We start from the raw sequence: 15,728 nt of genomic DNA on the forward strand, positions 1-15,728 counted from the left end.
GGCAGGCAGCTTGCCTCCATCCCTCTGCATCCCTCCCTTCCCATATTCCCATCCCAGCTCTTCTCCTGGGAGCACAGAGCTGCTCTCCATCAGCCTCGAAGGGCTGGGCAGCCCTGGCCACCCTAGAACAACAACCAAGTTAACACCAAGGCCAAAGCAGAAAAGCAAAGCCACTGGCTCCAGAGCATGGACAAGGGAGTTTTGCAATCCAAACGGATTCGAGCTGGCTAGAAAAACTCCGGCAAAATATTTTTTTTCTAGTCACAGCCTGCCTGGCTGTCAACATCACAACGCTGAGCAGAGCCCCAGCAGTCAGGATCAGGTGATTGCTGGGATGTCCCTGACGGAGAGGAAAAAGAAACAAGATGGGAGAGGAAGCAGCAAGTGAAAACCAGGAGAGGGAACTGAACAAAGATGAAATCCAAAAGTGGAGACATCGAACCCCTGCACGACTCAAAGTGGCTTCTTGGGTCACAATCTCATGTGTGACCCCCATGCTGCTGGGCTGGGGAGAGGTGTCCCCTCCTTTGGGGATGCTCGGTCCCCCCAGCTTGGCTGCAGCGTCCCCATTTCCAGGGACAGAGAGATGTGACCGGGGGCAGTCCTGGCACCGATCCTGGGGAGATGGGGGAGCTGCTGCCTCCTGGAAAACCTCTCAACAAGAGGAGCAGCGTTGTGGCCCTGCAAACCCCCACTGCAGCCCTCAGAAAAAAAAAAAAAAAAACAAAAACAAAAACCAACAAAAAAACTAACCCACATTTATGGGGAAATCTCTGTGCCGAAGCCCGGGCAGGAAAAACACATTGTTCTTTCCTTCTTCGCTGCAACTTTTGGCCTATTTCAGGCCTGGTTTTGTTCCTGCCCTCCCATTCCCACCCACCCCCCTCCAGCCCCCCCCGTCCCTTTTCCCTCTACTAAACTCCCAACTTTCCCAACCCTTCCTGGGGGCGGCAGGGAAGCCCGGGGGTTCCTTCTTTATCCCCCAGTACACTTTAGGGAGTTGAGTGAGAAGGGAGGAGGGGTCCGGGAAAAGCGGAGAACCCAGGTGGGGCCGGGACGGGCTGGGCGGGACGGGGCGGAGCGGCCCGGCCCGTTTCCTGCCACCGACCGGAGACTCCGCCGGGGCGGGCGAGCGAGAGGACGGGACTGGGGCTACCGAGGAGGTAGGTTGGGCAAGGGGGGTACCCTGGAGGGAGGAGGATCCCGGGGAGTCCTGGAAGGGTGATCCTTGGGGAGTAGGTCCCGGGGAGGGGAGGAAGGGGGGGAGGTTCCAGCAAGAGGGACCCCGGGAAAAGGGACCCCGGCAGGGAGGTCCCAGCCACTCCCGACGGTCGCTGGGCATCGTTACCCTTGGTTTTTTGTTATCCAAACCCGGGATGGGGTTAGGGGAGAAGTTCCTCGGGTTTTGTTTGTTGTGTTTTTTTTTTAAGGCCACATCGTTGCTGCCCCTACTCCCCGCGGGCAGGGGGCTTGGGCAGATCCAGGTGGGGTACAGGGACATTAGTGGGATCAGGGGACATCTGGCAGAAGGGCAGCCCCCTGTCCGGCCCCGGGGGTTTTTGGGACAGAACAGCGAGAGGTAAGGCTGTGACAATACATTTTTTCTGCTGTTTGTCCCCTTGGAGATCCCTGCAGCCCCCTGAGCCTCCCGCCACCAAAACGATGTTGGGAGGGCCAGGGGTGAGGGCTGCCTGGGGCACAGGAGATCGGGATGGTTCCGAGGGACCCATCAGGGATGGCAATGGGGCTGTGCTACAAGGAGAAGTGTTCTTTTGGCCAGGAGTGAGCCCGGAGCAGATGGTGAGTGCAGAGGGGGCTCCAGGCAGCAGCTTGCCAAATAGTTTCATTTTAACCCTGTTATCTTACCTTCGTATCAGTAGTTTTCCAAAATCACTCCCTTTAGGGGATGAAAGCATCTACAAGTGGCTTCTGGCTGGAAGGTTTGATGGCAGTGGGAATAAGATAAAGCTTAGGTTGGTTTTGTTTGCTTGGTGGCAGCTTTTGGTGTTTGTTTTTTAACATCTGAGGAAAAGTCTCTGGAGCTTTCTCTGAGCTCCGTGAAAGCAGCAGCAAAACTCAGATTATTCACCGTTTCCAAACCAGTCCTAGCTAAGGAAGCTGCTTGCCCTCAGTGTCAAGTTTCATCCAGTTTTCCTTTAAGTCTGCAGGTGCTAATGGGAAAATAGATGTCACTTGTGTGTGCCTGCGTGGCTGTGCCTGTGCATGTTGTATCCGAGCTCCCAGGCTCTGAGAGTGGTCACCCTCTCTCAGCCTGACCTGGAGCTACCACTGCCAGTCGAAAGTGGGTGTAAAGCTGCTACAAAACAAATAACAGAAGGAAACAGTTAAAGTTTAATATTGTGATTGCTGCTTTGCACTGCCTAGCATCAGCTCCATCAAGTGAGATCTCACCACAAGTGAGGTCTCATCCACCCTCAGGAAATGGGGGGGTGGCTGCAGCTCATGTCACCTCTGCAAGTTCAGCTGTAGTTGAACACCAAGCAGGGGAGGAGTTCAAAGAACCTAAAAGTTCTGGGGTCCAAACCCCGTGGTTTGTCAGGGGCTGCTCCTGCTCTCAACATGGATGCAGGGAGAAGTGCCTAAGAGCAGCCCAGTTCTCACCTCAGCTGGGCTGAGTCTCAGCAGGGAGGAGCAGTTCCAAGCTGGAGAAAACTTCAGGCAGGCATAAAAGAGCCTGCTGAGAGCTGAGCCTGAAGGACTTGCAAAATCAGGTCATAAAATGTCTCCAGCTCTCTTCCCCTCTGCCACGGTGACCCTGCAGAGCAGTTTCACCCATTTCCAGCAAACTGCAACTTTTCTGCAAACTCTACCTCCATCTCCAGCCACAGCAATTGCTCTGCAGTGTGCAGGATGTGGGCAGGCCAGCATTGCCATGGCAGCCCCACTGTTTCGATTGCCCCATGCTTAGGCTGGCAGCCTTTACCCCTCCAGCTCAGCTGGGCGAGCTGGTGGCTTATGGGGCCATCCCAAGCTGGCCTTCAAAAGACTTTTGTTTGCCACCCACGGCCACCTGGTAACTCCAGAGGAGTGGCAGGTGCTCCCCACCCTTGAAAACCAGCTCCTTTGGAGCCAATGTGGATTAAAGAACCTCCTGTTGGACGCCCAGCTTCAATTAAAACTTACACAAGCTGCACAAAGCCCAGCCATGCAGAGCTGCTGTCAGGTGGAACCATCCATCCCTGGCTGCAAGACTTCCCAAGCAAGTCACTGTGTCAGCTTTCTCCTGACTCCCCACCAGCATCAGCTACCCAAAAACCTCATTTAACAGAGCATTTAGCAGCCTTCCCCAAGACGCTGTCTCCCAGTGCCTCCCTAACCCTGTTTTATGGGGTCTGTATTTTGCCCCTGAAAAACAGCTGAACTTCCAGCTCCACATGCATTGAGCACACAGTTCTCACCCACGGAGGACCCAGGTGAATCTTTCCCTGTTTCTCCCCTCTCTAAGGGGAGATGTTGCTGTCACACCTAGCAGCAGCATGATTTTTTCCTAAATTCAGGTCCTTGCTGCACACACAAGCTTTCACCTGGCTATGGGTGGCCTTGGGTAACCCCTCTGCCCTGGGAGGTGTGGCTCAAAGGACACCACTTTTTCTACTTTCCCCTCCCCTTTTTTCTTTTTTTTTTTTTACACATTAAACCGAAGAACCACTTTATTATCACGCAGACATCCCTTCATCTACAAAACAAAAGGTAATGCAGGCACCAAAAAGAAAAGGCACTTGTAAACCAGCTGCATAGCTGTGCTGGAAGGTGGCCCTGAGCTTTTGGTTGCTACCTGACAGTGTCAGGTACCTCTGCCTTCCCCTTCCAGGGGATGCTCAGCTGCATCCCTGATTCTCCAGACTCACCCAAGGCAGGGAACTCCACAGGAACCAGCAGTGAGGGTCTCTACAGCACATTCAGCTCCTATTTAAAGTGGAAACATTTCAAAGGCCTGGTGGTGGTTTGTTTTTTTTTGTTTTCCTCTGCAAACAATTAATTACAAGTTTAAGAGGAAGTTCCAGCCCTCCTTACCTCCCTAGCTAGAAGCTTAAAGGCAATAAATGTAAAGTGGCTCAGCACAGGAATAAAACCGTACATCCTGTTTTGTCTGAAATTATGGCTGCTGTTGTTTTGGGGTTGGTTTTTTTACTTCTTTTTTGGAATGAAGTATATCCAGTGTTCCTGCCTGGATAATGAGCCATCAGGATATTTATGGATAAGTGGCAAACCTGCTTCATGCAGACAATTCAGGATGGCCCAGAAAAAGCCATTCTATTTATTTGTGCTGCAGTTTAAACTGAAAAAAAAAAAAAAAAAGTCCTAAAAATGGCATTGCTGAGGGTGAAGGTTGGGACAGGGTGCAGTTTTAAGAAGTGCTTCCCCCCTTGCCTTTCACTTGTGACTCTTGGTAGCCTGTGATTTCTCTGCTCATAGGCAGCAGCCAGTGTCCTGAAGGAGCAACAAATTTCTCTGCTTGGCAGCAGAGGGGCTGGAAAAGGTTCTCCTATCTCCTGAAGTACCATCTTTCCCTCCTGGGTGCATGTCTAATATGCTCAACCCAATGCCTACCACCCTGCTCATCTACCTCCAAAAAAGCTTTACCATATGTATCTTATTTTAAATTCTCCTTTGAGTGACCAGAAGCTGAAAGATGCAGCAAACAGACTGGACCAAAAAGAAAAAAGGCAATAAAACATTAAACATCTTCATTTAACCAAAGCCCAAACCACCTCCCAGAGTGTTCTGTTTCATTTAGTAAATTTTCAGATGAGAGTTTTTCAGAAGGACACCCCCAGAAACATGTATGTCCATTTTCATCACATTTCCCATGTGTATATTCAAAAGAGAAACCACAAGCTAATTGCAGCCAGCTCAGCTGTCCTCTCATGCAGACTGAAACAATAAATTTGCAGGGGTCAGTCTGTTCCTGTAGGGAGTGGGCAGGGAGGATAAACCCTTTTTAAATAGGATCAGAGCAACTGTGAGGTCCCAAACTGAAAGCACCAACTGTGAAGCATTTTGGACCTGAAAATCTGGTCTAAAAGCTGGTGGCTGGTGAAACTTTGGAAGTCCCAGAGGCAACCTGTTGCCAAAGGCAGGTTTTCCTTTGGGAGCTGCCTTTTTGGGGGCTGCCTGCCAGCTCCTGTCTCAGCAGCAGCACAGGGGGCTCATGGTTTTTTGGGGGGGCAAGACATCCAGCTCAGGTGTTAGTTATGAGGAAAGGGTGACATTGGAAAGTGAGGAGGGAGGATGCACAGTGACATCCTGGCTGTGTGAACTGGAGCATCCCAGAATACCCAGTACAAGAGGGCATCCTGTAACAAGTGCTGCAATAAATCTGATTCCATGCAAGGAACAGCAGCGTTATAGACAAAGAGGCTTTAACCCAAACCAGGCTGGGTTCCCTTCCCCACCAGAGGGAGATCCAAGGAGTCAGTGGTCACAGGGGACAAGTGGAGCAACCCCTCCAGGACACCTTTGGCTTTGGTTTTATCTTAACCTTTTGTTACGTGGAAGTGTTCCCTTACCTTCTGTTGTGCCTCAGTTTCTCCTCTTGCCTACATGAGGGTTTCCCTCGAGCAGGTGTGGGGTTGGGAATCCTGGAGGCTCAGAAAGACACTGGTGTGAAATACTGAGGGAGGGTGAAACCTCAGAGTGCTCCTGCTGGCTCTTGCTCTCTACAGCCTGTAATTTGGTGACCCCCTGTTGAAGCAAAAATGCAAACTCATGGCACAAGCCCCCTGCCCTACTCAAACCCCCTGAGGGCTTTGCCTGGCCCCAGCAGACAGGGAAAGCCCTGAGCAGAGGCAGGAGGGCTTTGGCAGGAGCCCTGCCACTCAGCACCACCTCTCCCTCCCTGAGGGAAAGGAAAACCTTACGTCAGGCTGCAGAAATGCTCTTTGGCCCAACCCAATCCTTAGAGCAATCCCCAGGTGAGGCACAGCAGTAGCAGCTCCTCCATCCCCTGCCAATCCTCACCCTCCCCTGGTGCTGCATTTGTGGACAGCCCCCTGTGCACTGGAGGTGGCTGGGGGTGCTTGAGCATGACCTGCATGTCCCACTGACCACAGCCCCCATCAAAAATCCACTGCCACCACCCTACAGCTGCCAGCTGTACCCTGAGCAGCAGGACCAGGCCCCAGCATGGTGTCCAGAATGGGCTCACCTTGGCTCTGCCCATCCCAGACCCTACAGCATGAACAAACCCCAGGAGTGGTTGAGAGTTCATGTTTGGCAGGTAGGGACACCCAAAGGGACCTGGCTTGGCAGCATGGCCTGACCCCTGTCACCCCAGGCCCCTCCAAAGCTGCAGAACTCTCACCCTGCTGAGGCTTTAGCTTTGTGCTAGCAGCTCCATGGAGAAGATTGCTGAAGAAGCAGAATGGTCCATGTGGTTTCTTGTCTCTGCAGGTACCTTCCAAAGACACCCGTGGAGCCCACAGGTTGCTTGCAGGATTTGACTGTATCCCAAGAGGCCTTCAGACAGAGGGAGCAGTACAGGCAAGGTTGCCCAGGAGCCAACATGGAGCAGAAGATCAGCTCTTTCTTTAATTCCATCTTGGAGATCATCCGTACCAAGCACGAGGAAGGCATCTTCAACACTGTCTGCCTGGCTGTGCTGATGGGGCTGCCCTTTGTTGTCCTCATTGCATTCATTTTCATCTGCTGCCACTGCTGCTTCTGCAGCCAGAGGAGAGAAAGTGGGAAGAAAGGTGGCCCCAGCAGCAATGGGCAGCTGCATGCTGATAGGAACAAGAAGAAAAAGAAGAAGAAGAAGAAGGATGAAGAGGACCTGTGGATCTCTGCTCAGCCCAAGCTTCTCTTACTGGATAAGAGGCCCTCTTTGCCCATCTAGCAGACAGGAGAGTGTTCAGGCCCTCCCCTCTGAGATGCCACCAGTACTTTAAGCTGGACACCATGAGGGGCAAGGAGATGCCAAAGCTGCTGCCACTTCATGGTGACTTTCAAAAGAAGCTGAGCTCTGTGGCTAACCAGCATCAGAGAGGGAAGCAGTCTGTGTATGCACACCCCTTCCCTCCCACCAGGAGAACATGCCCAAGGGCAGAAACCCCTGGAAACAACAGCAGGCATGCTCGTGGTGACCTGCTGCTGGGTTCATACCTCCTGCACAGTATCCCTGCCACAAGCACAGCACACAGCCTTGCAGCAGCCAGGGTTCTCCCTCTGCACTCCTCGCGTGGGCACGAGCGCCCAGGACCAGGTGTGGGCAGAGTCTGAGGTGCCTGCACACACACAGCAAGCAGAGGCTCAGCTCATTCACTCATCCTCCCATGGAGATGACCCAGCTTGACTGCCTAGGCTCCGTCCAAACCCAGCACAAGAAATGCCAAGTGCAGTTACTCCACAGCTCCAACCCGTGCCATCGTCCACTGAACCCAAAGCAACTGAGAGCAGCTGAAGACAGATGCCCTGGGCCTAACTTTAGAAACCTCAAGACACCATAAGGCAGCAGAGCAGAAGGATGTGTTGCCACCCAGGCTAGAGGCAAGGACAAGAGACCTGCCCTTTTGCACCAGCACTTAAAAAAAAAAAAAATCTTCCTTGGAAGACTATTTTATACAGACTTGCCTTTGGAGAGCCCACCATGCTACTGCAGAACTGCCAGCTGAGGCTGTCTGAAGGCAGAGCTGTGGGCATTTCAGTTATTTATTGAATGAGTACTAAAGAAGAGCAGGACCAAAGGCCCTTCTGTCACAGGGCTGGGCACACTGAAGTGGTATTGAAGAAGCAGACACACTTTCCCAGTATGCTTGTCCCTCCCCTCTCCTGGCAGCCCTGGGGCACAGGCAGACCCATGAGCACATGCTGATGCCACACAGAGGGCTGGCTGGAGCTGGAGTTTGGGATGTGCTACAGGAGCAGAAGGGAAGACACTTCATTCATCCAGTCATCCCTTATCCAGGGATGTATCATACAGCTGGACCCAGCATCCATCTCCATTGTTATCTCCCTTGGAGGCACAGCAGCTAACAGGACCACACAGCCCTCACCCCTGCTCTGGTTTTGCCCCTCTGCATCTCCTGTGCTGTCATTCCCTGCCTACCTCCTGAGGAGCTGGGGGGCTTGTCTGCCCGCCCAGCCTCTGCCTCTCCCAGCTTGTTCTGCCAGCCACGGATGCCCCTGTGTGATGAGAAGCCCCATCACATCTGTTTTTTACCCTGCATTTGTACACTGGATGTTTTCCTCCCACTTTCTTCCTCTTCTTCAGCTGCCGGAGCAGGCTGGAGCTGCAAGCCAGACCCAAACATCCGGGGGGACAAGCAGCCAAACCTGCGTGGCCAAGCTTGGATAGAGCTGCTGGACAACTGCTTCCAGGCTGGGAGAGGGTGATGCTGCCTTCCCCTTGGCACCCAGGGCCATGCAGCAGCAGGGGGGAGCAAAGCCACCAGTCAGAGACAGCCACTGGTGCCAGCCAGTCCCAGCACAGCCTGTTTGTCCGACTCGGACAGTGGGGTAATGTTCACATCAAATCACAGGGTTTGGCTGTCTTGGTAACAGCTGGGAGGTCAGGCTCCTCCTCACTCAGCCCTTTAAATTGACCCCATATGTGCCTTATTTTCCTGCTTGCTTTATTAGCTTTGAAATAAGTGAGTCCCTTCTCCAAAACAGGAAGCAACGTATAATGCTATTAAAAAATTTAAAAAATTGGGATTTGTCACACCTTATCCTAGAGAGAAACATGAAGGAATAGGTCTGGTCTCTCCCTAAACCCTCAGTCCCTTCAGGACCCCAGAGAACCAGCGTTGCACTTGTATTGTTATTTTTTCCCTCCTTCCTTTCCCCCACCCAGGTACTTCTCTCATCCCTCCTGCCTCTGCACTTAGCAGGTGGGTGAAACAGCCTCTTCCTGCTGCAATCCAGAGGCTCCAAGAGCCCTGAAGGAAAGGTGGTGCTGCCTGAAGGAATGGAAAAAAAAATCAGGGCAAAAGGAAACACAGTGGGAGGCCAGAGGCTTATCCTAACAAGCTGAGGCAGGAAGGCAGCCAGCTCCAGCAGGGTACAGCCTACCTTTGCATGGCTCCCTGAGACAAGATCCTTCTCCAGAAGGGTTACCAAGTCATGTTTTAGGTGAGTGCAGTCATTTCCTACAGGAGCCAGAGACCTGTAAAGAAAGTGTCTGTGTTGTGTCACACACATCCCTGATCAAGGCTGCCTGACCTGCCCTGATCCATCCCATCCTGATGGGCCAAGCCTCTGCATCCCAGAAAGCACAGGGGCCTGTCTTAATACTGTTTTAGACAAAACATCCTCACAATTAAAGGCAAACAAAAAACCAGCAATAGCTTGAGGTGCAGCAGGACCTGTCACCCATCAGTGGGGAAACAGCAGCCCCACAGCACCAATGAGGCATCAGGACATGCATGGTACAGAACCTCCACTGTGTGGGGCCCTGCTGCTCTCCAGCCACCTTTGCACTGCTTCCCCACAACTGCATTTCAGTGTCAGCCTTTTCTGTTCCTAAACAGGCCATGAAGCAGGGAAAACCAGTTGTTTGGGGGTGGTTTTTTTTTTTTTGCAATGTTTCTTTTTAAAAAATAAAAAATAAATAATTCTCAAACTGGAAAAAAAAAAAAAAAAGCCACGTCTCTAGCTCTTAGTCATGTGTTTATTTTCCTGGGGAAATCTTTCTTGTATCTGTGTCCTGGCTCTAGATAAGACACAGGGAGAGCTCAGCAGGCAGAGGCTCTGCAGCCTGGAGAAACTTTTTCCTTAAAGGAACAGCTTGGCTTAATCAAGTTGCATGACCTTTTCCTTGTTAAGGAACACAGCTTCTCTCCCCCCAAGGGCAAAAAGCAGCTGGGAGAAGCAAAACAGTGTGTGCACTGCAGGAGGGGGGCTGCAAAGGGGTTTTTTCCTTGCAGAGGGGCAGCAGCATGTATGAGCTGACCCCAGTTGGTTTTGATCAGACAAATATTTCACACTGTCTGCAGCTTCTTGCAGCTGTCTGCATTGGATACATGGTAGGAATTCACCTCTGCTGGGCAGAACCTTTCCAAGTCGTGCATGGTGAAGCTCTCCCTCCTTGAGGAAAAAAAAATAAATGAAAAACTGCTCACCTGGACAATGCACTGAGATGCTCCTTGCCCACAGAGCTGAGGCTCTGGGGGAACCTGGTGGGAAAAGGAATGCAGGAAGGCAGCAGAGAGTGGCTAGAAATGGCAGAGACACACTTTGGGGGGAAGGGATGAGCAGTAAAAGTGGTTGCTTCTCTCCAGACAGCTGCCCTGCACACTGCATTCAGGTGGCATTGGGCAAGGAGGGCTGCAGAGGGAAGGGAAGGTTCCTGGGTGCTGGGTTAGAAACAGGAAGGTGTTCAGATCAAGCTGAGCATCCTAGAGCAGTCCAGGGAGGGAGGGGATGGAAAAATTGCCCCTAAAACCCCACTGGAAGAGGAGAATGGGATATTCACTGGATATTCCTCTATTTATTCAGACAAGAATACCTAGATCAGTGACTAGAAATAACACTGCTGCTTTCCAACATTGCTCCAGTGCAATAGGACACTTGGACTGTAGTATATATTGGAAGAGATGTATTCTCTCTCCTCCTGGGGTCAGTGCTGGAACAGTGGGGAGGTGGGTGAAGAATCCACCACCTTTCCCCTCACAGTGGCACTTCCCTGGGGTGCCCCACAGCACCACTCACTGTGCTGCGTCCCAAGATGCCCAGTGCAGCACAGTCCCCACCAGTACAGTGATGCCAAGGCAGAGGGGAGCCCTCTAGGATTCAATCTGCCCCTGGCCATTCTGCAAACCTTATTGGGTGTAAAATTCAAGTGATCTGGGGGCAAAGCAGAGGTTTGGAGAACGTGTTCTGGCCCTACACGTCACTGCTACAGGGCTGGGTACAGCAGCAAAACAAAGGTAGAAAAAAGGATGTGAAATTTTTATGGGATTACCCCAACCAGCCTGAGCCTCAAAACCAGACCAGCGAGTTCCTGAAAGCAAACAGACTGCAAAGGCTGTGCCACGGACCTGTTAACCCCCAAAAGGTTCTCCCACAGAAATCGGCCGGATCCAGGGAAGTTTCTCCTGCATTAACACAACGGGATATCGCCATCCTGTGGCTGTTTGGGAATCCTGACTTCCCAGCACGGCTTTCCAGCAGCCACCACTTTTAATTACCCTTCCCCCCGGAAAAGAGGGGTAAATAATTAGGAAGGACCCCTCAGAAACTGCAGACAAAAGGTCTCGTTTGCCTTCATATCTGAAATCCAAAGCTCACAGGCTTCAGATTTTATTCCCTGCTGTCGGGTAAGATTCAGCTTCAGAAGGAGACCATGTTTTGCCTCTGCTGTCAGCAACCCAGGCTGCTGCTTTTTAGAGCACATGGTTACTTCTGCAGTGGCTGGGTCTGAGGTTTGTCTTCCCGTCTCCCACAGTGACCTCTTTCATGTCTGCACTGTGCCCTTTAGCTGAACACCCCATGAACCTTCCCTCCCAAACAAGCAAGCAGACAACAGGCAGAAATCACCATGCTAAAGAAATTTCCCTGTGTCCTTCTCTCATGCTAAGAGCACAAAGTTTGCAAAACATTTCAAGTGCAAGTTTCCTTGCCTCTCCTCCTTCCCTTAGCCTCCTCCTTACCCCAAACCATGGCTTGGAGACCCTAATGCAGCTCAGATGAGTCTTGGCCTGTCCAGCTGCATGAAAGTACTATGAAGAATTCAGTACTCACCTCTGAGAGGTGACCCTCCTGGCTGGCTCTCCTCTGCCAGGTCCTAGCAGCCACAGATCATTGCTTTGCAGTATGAAGTCACAGAGAGATCACATAATCCCCATCCCTCTTTTGGGACAGACTCCAAAGGCCTAATTTTCACAGCCCCACTCTGGGCTTGGGTACTGGTCCATCTTTGTAAAGGAAGCCTGGTTTAAATGGGAAAGAAAAAAACCTCTGTCACCCAAAGTAAAGACAGAAATATTTTTAAGAGCTCCTATATTTGCAATTGTATTGCTTCCCCCAAAGTCCAGAGAGGTTTCTTTAAAATGTATTACTCAGTTTAGCACTGGATCAGAAAAGGCCATTAAGACAGAGAACAACCATGTTCCAATCTGCTCAGACAAGGAAGGCTTTAAGCTGGTACCATTCAGTTAGCTCCTACTTCTTCCCTGGCTGTAGCTGGTGGCCTGGAATTTTAATATATCAGGACCAGAAAATAGCTGAGGGAAAGAAAATAAAACTCACCTTGATGGCTGTGAGGGGAAAAAAAGCAACCAAATGTGAAACTATGCACTGGGGCAAACCTGAATCAGCAGGCAGGCTGAAAGAAAAGCCTGAGGGAGGGTGTGCAACATCAGTTTAACTCAGGGATGCTCATTTTTAGTAGTGGATGACAAGCATTATCGTTTCAGCATCACTGGCTACCAGGCTGCTAATGAAAAAGCAGAAGGTGGCAGATGGGACAGTCACCTAGAGAATTTTGTTCTTAGTGAAGCAGGATGCAGAGGAAGGCTTGGAATGGTGAGCAGAGCTTGGAGGAGCAAACCCTTTCACTGTCCCAGTGCTGAGCCTCACCCAGGAGTGGGAACATTAATTCACTCTGTGTTTCCTTGGGCTTTTCTTTGGGCTGAGAGACAAGAAGGGACAAGCAAAAGAGTGAGCAGGATTTTAACTTGAGAGGGGTGATACTGGAGGCTGAGAAACCCAGGCTACAGCTCTCACCTGGGTTAATGAACCTTGCCAGGAGCCTGACAACATTTCCCAAAGCTCAGCTGTTAGCAGGAAAATAAGGAATGGGCACAGATCTTGGGCAACAAACAGGATGGATTAAGGGCCACTGTGCTGCTGGATAAATATGACATAGAGGCTATTACTGAAACTTTAGTTCCTTTCAGTTTTATTACTGAAACTTCCTCTTTAGGAAGGAGAGGCAGGGGAGGAGGTGGTGTTCAATACATCAGACAGAGACCAACTGGAATCAGTGGAGCTCCAGCTGGGAAAGGATGACAAACTGATTGAGTGTGTATGGGTTAAGATTAAAGGGAAGAAAGGAGAAGGTGATGTTAGAGCAGGGGTCTGCTACAGCCCACCTGACCAGCAGAACCAGGCAGATGTGGCCCTCACAGGCAGACAGAAGAGGCTTCATGTTCACAGGCCCTGGTCCTCGTGGGTGATTTCAACCACTCTGACATCTGCTGGAGGGACACCACAGCAAGGCATCAGCAATTCAGAATATTCCTGGAATGCAAGGATAATAACCTCCTCCTCCAAATGGTAGAGGAGCCAAGAAGAAAAGGTGCTATGCTGGACCTTGTTCTCACCAACAGGGAAGGGCTGGTGACCAACGTGAGGCTCAGGGACAACCTTGGCTCCAGTGATCACAAGGTCCTTGAATTTAGGATCCTCAGGGCATCTAGGAAGATGTATTCCAAACTTAGAACCCTGGACTTTGGGTGTGCAGACTTGGATTGCTTCAGCGATCTGTGGGACAAAGTCCTAGAGGGAAGGGGGGCCCAGGACAGTATTCAGGGATCACCTTCTCCATATCCAGGAGCAAAGTTTACTGACAAAAAGGAAAGCAGGAAAGAATGCTGGGAGACCTGTCTGGATGAACAAGGAGCTCCTGGAGACACTATCACACAAAAAGAAACTCTACAGAGAATGTAAGGGCATATAGCATTTGGGGCATACAAGGAAGCTGATCAGCAAGACACCTGGTTAGAGAAGCCAAAGCTCAGTTAGAACTAAATCTAGCCAGGGAGATCAAGGGGAATAGCAAACATTTCTATAGGTATATTAACAGCAAAAGGAAGAGTAAGGAAGGTGTGGGCCCCTTCAGAAAGGAAACAGGTGATCTAGTGACAAGTGATATAGAGAAGGCAGCTCTTGTACCACCACTCACCATGATGTGTCAGAGCACAGTTGTTGAGAGGCACATCACTGTCTCTGTCCCATGTTGTGAACTTCTAGCCACTGTGGTAGGTCACTGCATCCCCTAAGGGGTAAAAGACACAAATAGGAATAAGGGAATACAGTTGCTCAGCCTGAGGGCTTCAGGGAAAACTGAGCAGGCCTGTCAGAGGAAAAGCAACAGTACTTTGGGTCTGGAAAATCATTTCTAAGGGTCTTAAAAATTTCCCTAATAAATTTCTGATTTATTAGAGAGCAGGTCCAACAGCTGGGATCCCCCCAGATGAAGATTTAAACCTTACAGCAAGAGGAGATTAAAGAGCAAGTGTAACACTACAGACACAATTGCAATGGTGAGGACTTACCAGTGGCAGAAGCCAGCACTAGCATGGCTTTGTTGTTGAGCACAGTCTCATCCTGAACAAAAGCTGCTTTCCTTGGACTTCTTAGCTGGCAAACCCCAGAAACTGGTTCTTCAGCAGCAGAGGTTGCCTCATGGAAATGGCCCCTCAGTCTGCCTTTTCAGGTGGTGTTTCACTGCATTCCAGAGCTTTCCCTACCCCATGGAAAAGCAACTCTGCCTGCAAGCACACTCTCCTCAGTCTTCTCAGGAAGCACAGACTCCTTTCCACAAAGAGAACTACATCTGATCTAAAGTGGACCTAAGGAGCTCGCACACTACTGGCAAAACAAATCATAGAATCATAGAATCACAGAATTGGCTGGGTTGGAAGGGACCTCAGAGATCATCAAGCCCAACCCTTGATCCACTACTGCTGCAGTTCCCAGCCCATGGCACTCAGTGCCACATCCAGTCTCTTTTGAAATATCTCCAGGGACGGAGAATCCACTACTTCCCTGGGCAGCCCATTCCAATGTCTGATCACTCTCTCCGTAAAGAAATTCTTTCTAATCTCCAACCTAAACCTCCCGTGGCACAACTTGAGACCCTGCCCTCTTGTCTTGCTGAGAGTTGCCTGGGAAAAGAGCCCAACCCCCCCCTGGCTCCAACCTCCTTTCAGGGAGTTGGAGAGAGTGATGAGGTCTCCCCTGAGCCTCCTCTTCTCCAGCCTCAACACCCCCAGCTCCCTCAGCCTCTCCTCATAGGATCTGTGCTCGAGTCCCTTCACCAGCCCAGTTGCCTCCTTTGGACCTGCTCCAGCACCTCAATCTCCTTCCTGAGCTGAGGGGACCAGAACTGGACACAGGACTCAAGCTGTGGCCTCACCAAGGCTGAGCACAGGGGCAGAATCCCTTCCCTGGACCTGCTGGCCACGCTGTTCCTGATCCAGGCCAGGATGCCATTGGCCTTCTTGGCCACCTGGGCACACTGCTGGCTCATGTTCAGCTTCCTGTCAGTCCAGACTCCCAGGTCCCTTTCTGCCTGGCTGCTCTCAGCCACTCTGTGCCCAGCCTGTACACAGCTCCTAGCATTTGCACAGGTCCTTCCTGTGCAAAGCAGAGACAGCACAAACACAAGAGATTCCTCACCAGCACTGTCTCTTTTAATTCCCCACTCACAGTCTGCATCTGTCCCTGCTTGAGGCAACCTGGAAGAAGTCACAGGCAGCACAGATTCACTGCCAGTGCACAAATCCACCCAGAGCTCGTGGTGGATGGGGCTGCTGCTTCTGAGATTGTGCAGCTTGTCAAGGCCTAGAAGGAAAAATCACTACTCTTAAAAGTGAAAAAAGCCTGTTCATCTTTGTAGTCCTAGACTCTCCCCCTGTGGCCATTTTGGTTAAATCAGCTATTTCCTGACTCCCTCCTTCCCTGCTGGATGCTGTCGTGACATTTTTGCCAAGTTTATACTATCTTATCTCATTTTCTGGCAAGAGACAGCAGAGAAAACA

At 51.0% G+C, this 15,728-nt stretch overlaps 1 protein-coding gene across 2 annotated transcripts; it reads left to right on the forward strand.

Moving 5' to 3' along the window:
• The first annotated feature begins 1,087 nt into the window (after positions 1-1,087).
• On the forward strand, positions 1,088-9,521 carry KIAA0040 (KIAA0040 ortholog). Of its 2 annotated transcripts, none has more exons than XM_030455584.1 (2): positions 1,088-1,163; positions 6,415-9,521. In XM_030455584.1, the coding sequence occupies exon 2, from the start codon at positions 6,527-6,529 to the stop codon at positions 6,857-6,859; it is 333 nt and encodes a 110-aa protein (XP_030311444.1). In that variant the 5' UTR covers positions 1,088-1,163; positions 6,415-6,526; the 3' UTR covers positions 6,860-9,521. The 2 variants fall into 2 exon arrangements, with proteins under 2 accessions (XP_030311444.1, XP_030311445.1); XM_030455585.1 differs by lacking the exon at positions 1,088-1,163 and adding an exon at positions 1,564-1,800.
• The last annotated feature ends 6,207 nt before the right edge of the window (positions 9,522-15,728 follow it).

This window comes from Calypte anna, chromosome 8 (genome assembly GCF_003957555.1).
Source record: "Calypte anna isolate BGI_N300 chromosome 8, bCalAnn1_v1.p, whole genome shotgun sequence".
NCBI classification, from domain to species: domain Eukaryota; kingdom Metazoa; phylum Chordata; class Aves; order Apodiformes; family Trochilidae; genus Calypte; species Calypte anna.

What these genes read in the sequence shown, in the direction of transcription:
- KIAA0040 (XM_030455584.1), top strand. Translation starts at nt 6,527, where the DNA reads ATGGAGCAGAAGATCAGCTCTTTCTTTAATTCCATCTTGGAGATCATC.